Here is a 5114-nt window from a genome sequence, read left to right as displayed (position 1 = left end):
ACTGGTAATTAAAAGAGAAGCTACTCTTCTCAGTCAGTGCTTCATATTGGTACTGATTGGTTTCTTTTACCATTTTTCTCACACTCTAGCCCTGCAATATATGCACTACAGAGGCCGATACCAGGTCAAATTCAGGAACTTGCATGGTTTTCTTTTAAAGATAAATTTAATGATGGATTAATGATTAAACAGGTTTGCTAATCATTGCCCAATAACTGTCTGGAGGTCAGCTTTAACATGCTTTCCCCAGTAAGAACAATGAGCATTTGTGAGTAATCTTGCCAACCAGTCTAGCAGGGCATGGCAACACAATTATAAAGGTGGCCTGGGTACGTTGGGCCAATCATGACGTTGTCACCTTGATTCACACACACAAAGCTCTTAACCCGCCAGATTCAGTAAAAACAAACAACATATACATTTATAACCACAGTTTTAGTAGTTGAAAAGTCCATTCATAAAACTTTTATTCCACTTACATCAACTTATTACACATGTTCTTTAACAATTATGCTTGGATTGTTCATGAAAATTTTTTGTAAGACATTAAACAAAGCTAGCCATCATCTCAAGTTATTTCCCCCTGCTAACTATATTGTATTGTATTTTTACAGCCACATGCATGTTAGGCAAGTATCAAAAACAAAAAATAAAACTAAAAGTTAAATATATGGGTTTTCTTTTTTTTCTGCTGTGCTTGATATATGGTGACATAATGGATACCAAGCATTTATGCAACTTTAATGTATCAAGTACTTTTCTCTCTTTTTTGATCTTAGGTTGTTTTAAACAATTTAAATACAAATAAAATGGAGAATAGCAACAAACAAAAGCAAACGTTAGCTAAACCGTGAGGAGAATGGAATGTGAACCGTTTTGCACTCGTGACTTTGATTGGCTATCACAGGAATCACTCAATGGATACGTATGGCTGTGCTAAAGGCCCACAGCACCAACCAAATGGCCCCCCTTATTTTTGCAGTTACGATACACAAGTTGGTCACCTTGAGTAAACACGGGAATTTTCTTCAACATTGGGCCCTGTGGTAACCTACGATGTACCAGAAGTACTGTGCCAAACATTTAAAACCTGTATAAAAATTCCATATTCCCCATACTGGTCACATTATGAGGCTGGGAAAAAAAATGACTCCCCAAAATGTTAACTGGCCCTACTCCCTATTTAACACAAAACCACATGGGAAATATAGAAATCCAAATAGAAGTAACATAAACCTTTCATAATTGTAAACAAAAAAAAAAAAAAAATAAACCTATGTGGGACAGTAAGGATGACAATGGTCTATTGTGGAAATTTTAGAATGAGGCAGACAGAAAAGGAAGGCTGATTAATTCTCTCCGGGGCAATCTCCTGCTTCACCTTCGTCTCCTTGAGTGTCTGATGTCCACAACTGGAAGGAAAGAAAAGGGAAAGTTCAGCAGATTTGCATACCGTACATAATTCTAGTGAACCTGTCACATCTGTCAAACTGTGTATTCAAAACAATATTAGAGGAAAATGCAAATCCAGGGCCTTGACTTCCCTTTGGGTTGAAATTAAGCCCAGACCACCTTCTGCCTCCAAGCATCAAGGCCTCACCTGTCTATTGAGATCCTGACATTGGACATATCACTTCATGTTCATTTATACACTTTGCTGGATATTTTAATCAAAAGCTGCACTAATAACTTGCATATGACAAATATCCTTCTCAAAATACTAAATCCCTGGCTGCCATGCTCAACCCCTGGCTCAAATGAGGGTTACTGACTCGCTTTTACTGGGGCCATGACAAATCCTTAAGCCAGAGACAGCTTTGCAGTTAGCATTTTTAGGAACGCAGCAATGGTGGCCCACACATTTCTCCCCTAACAGGCCTGGAATGCAGCGACCCACAGGTTTATTGGAATAGAACTCTTCTACCAGTCAAATCCCTTCCTGTTTTCTAGCACTGCACCCATGCTATGTTGATTTTATTAGGGCAGGGGTCGGCAAACTCCGGCCTTTAGGGCAGATCCGGCCTAGCCAGTGGTTCGTTCCCTATTAATGGCACCTGGGCCGATCTGGTCTAATGCCGGCCAGCAACCTACGGCTTCAGCAGGATCAGCCAGGGGGCCTTAGGAACTACTGGAGCTCCGGTGCTGCCTGCTTGCTGTTGCTAGCCTATGTGCTGGTGTTGATATTCTGCCGGCGCGGTAAATAGGGAAGGCTCCCTGAAGGGAAATCCCTCTCCCCTGCAATGCATATGGAGAAGAGGAATTTCACTTCAGGGTGTTCCCTGGTGTTGGGAGAAAGCCATTGCGGCGGGACTCAGAGTCCAGCCTAATGTACTCCCGCCCACCCCTGAAATGGCCTAGTCTCTCTCGGGCACTTTTAGCTATATCTGATACTTATAGCTCAGATTACCCTCACCCTCTGTTCTGGTGACCATGATTTTACCAGACAGGAAGTGAAGGAAAATTCAAGCTGCCAGACCCTTGGTACAGTCTTTCCCTGCAACTGATATAATCTCATGGAAAAGATTTTAAGGGCAAATTTAGGTTGCTGCAAGACCAGATTTCACCAGCAGGTAGTACTGCAGGTAATATCTGCAATCAGAAGACAGACAGTATTTGTACTTTTCCAAACACTGTAATATCCAAAACAAAACATGCATTTTAATAGCTGAAAGCTAGCTTAAACAAGAAGTTGTGGATTTCGAAGTGTAACTGATCACTGTTCACTAGCTATCACTTACCCATACTATATATGTATATTCCTACTTTCTAGCTGATAACTTACAGTATTCCTATTAGTTACATGCTTCCCAATTCCCCCTCTAAGTTAGGCGCATGCTTGTATGCTTATCCTGAGCCAACAATGCTGTTTTTTTCATAAATAGTTTTGGCAAGTGTGTGTTTCTAGCAAGATCACCCCGTGAAAATAATGATAAAATGATCTGAAAGTAAATTTAACTACTCCTGAAAGAGTCAATTCCATGGCCCACTACTTTTTTCACATCACAATTCTTTTTTCTGGGATTGTACATAAACTGCTGGGGCAGGAGGAAAAGACAATACTATTAGTCTCACTTGAGAGACAGCTCCAGGTCTGCTAAGAATGACAATATCACACCCAATATGGCAGCACCCAACAGCCTCAGGGAATTTTGAAAGTCTGGAGAAATAAATGGAAATGCCTGATATATGGCATGATGACCACACATGGTACAGTGACTTATGTTCAACAAAGCTTGTTTCACTCTCCCACCACAAATGAGATCTATCATTTCTGAACAATTTAATGCACACTTACTGTCAAATTGTCTCTCAGTAATTGCATTATTAATGTGCTGTCTTTGTATGATTCTTCGCTCAGGGTGTCGAGTTCGGCAATAGCTTCGTCAAAGGCCTTAAAAAAAAAAAAAAAGTGTTGGTAAATCCACAAACCATTGAAATGCCTCAAACCAATAAAATGCCTCATACACATGAAACATAACGATCTGGTTAGGAACTTACGGTTTTTGCCAGAGAGCACGCCTTTTCCGGGGAGTTCAGGATCTCATAATAGAAGACTGAGAAGTTCAAAGCCAGGCCCAGCCTTATGGGATGTGTTGGTTGCATCTCCATCTTGCTGATGTCGAAAGCATCCTGGTATGCCTGCTGAGACTGCTCCACGATTGCTGCAATCACAAGTGTAAAGAATTAGATTTCAGTCATGTGTCCAAGCAGTCTTTCAATACAGTGTTATTATAGTAGAAAGGTTGCTTACAGATGTCAAATTTATACACAGATGGCATAGCAATCTGGTCATCATGCACAAAGAATCTGATTGGCAATAGGGTGTATATTACAGATGGCCCATATGTGTCTCAGTGGACCTTATAGTAACTTACAGTCTGCAGGAATACATTTCTGATATGTGACAATACACAGAAACAATATTCCTAAAGGAATGCATTTGTTTAGCAAATATGCCCTCCTTGAGCTCCAGTCTAGCTGGTATGTTGATCATCTTAACAATCATCTTAACAATAACTAAAATTATAAAGTCCAACCTCTCCGAATCACTTGAATAGGAGTTGGGACAGCAGTTGATACCACGCCAGATTGCTTACCATCCGTCTGAAATGGCCCTTATGCAGATGGGTTTTACTAATGGACAAGTCAAGACTTTCCTACTTTGTGAAGGAGGAAGTGATTTCCATCCCACATCGCCTCCCTAAGAAGATTTCTATGCAAGAGCCCAGAAGTAAGTGAGCCTCTGTGTTTACAAGGTAAACATCTGCCTCCAAGTGTACATAGCATTGGTTAAAGTTGACAAGCTGTGGTTATCACCTCACTAAATTTGTTGACCAGTGTTAAATTGTCTGCATGCCTCAATTACAACTAGGTTTGCTAATCAGTAACCTACAGGATGGTAAACAATGCTAGCTGTGCAATTTGTCCTGGCTGTGGTCTCTATTTCTGTGGCTTCCACTACCCATCCACATTATCTGGTACAAATATTGCCACTAAGCAGAAATGCAATGTGCTTCAAGAAAATGTTGTGCGCTGCTCACTGGAGCATTTTTCCACAGGAATAAATGGGAAAATGCTACAAATCGCACGTACCACATATGAGCTGCAAGAGATCACATTATGTATAGTACATGAAAATGCATGCCAGAATACATTTTCAATGTGTAAATATGCATGCTAGTAAGAGCAGACTCTGCAAGTATTTCTACTAATAGTAGAAGAATACATATATTTATCTCAGAAGGCTTAACTGTATGATAACCTGACCATCTGATTGCATGACATATATCATGTGGAAAAAAATAATAATTTACTATTCACTACAAAACTAATACAATACACAGACTAGCTGCTTTTTCACAGCAGCACACCTTATCCTTTTGTTAGGCTGTTGGTGATCTGCCATTTTTAGTTCACTGCACTACAGCGACATCAGCCACAGGTAATTTACACGAAATGTAATCATTGCCCAACTGTCACCACCTCCGCAGCGGTAGACCAGCATACTCAAAATTTTCATTAGGGCTACCTATAGGTGTGCTTTGGCTGGAGCGTACACAGGTACATACATAGTGTCTTCTGGGTCTATAATATGCTTTATCGCCAAGGTTAAC

At 40.4% G+C, this 5114-nt stretch overlaps 1 protein-coding gene across 1 annotated transcript; it reads right to left on the bottom strand.

Annotated features, from left to right (window-relative positions):
• Window positions 1-433: 433 nt before the first annotated feature.
• LOC140344949 (14-3-3 protein zeta-like) lies at window positions 434-3692 on the bottom strand. Its single transcript, XM_072432137.1, has 3 exons — window positions 3499-3692; window positions 3296-3391; window positions 434-1412 (listed from the first exon to the last, which is right to left on the bottom strand). Exons 1-3 carry the CDS (start codon window positions 3607-3609, stop codon window positions 1350-1352), a joined length of 270 nt encoding a protein of 89 aa, XP_072288238.1. The 5' UTR covers window positions 3610-3692; the 3' UTR covers window positions 434-1349.
• Window positions 3693-5114: the final 1422 nt, after the last annotated feature.

This window comes from Pyxicephalus adspersus, unplaced genomic scaffold (assembly GCF_032062135.1).
Source record: "Pyxicephalus adspersus unplaced genomic scaffold, UCB_Pads_2.0 Sca236, whole genome shotgun sequence".
Lineage (NCBI taxonomy): Eukaryota > Metazoa > Chordata > Amphibia > Anura > Pyxicephalidae > Pyxicephalus > Pyxicephalus adspersus.
This window is presented reverse-complemented; position numbering and strand designations above follow the sequence as displayed.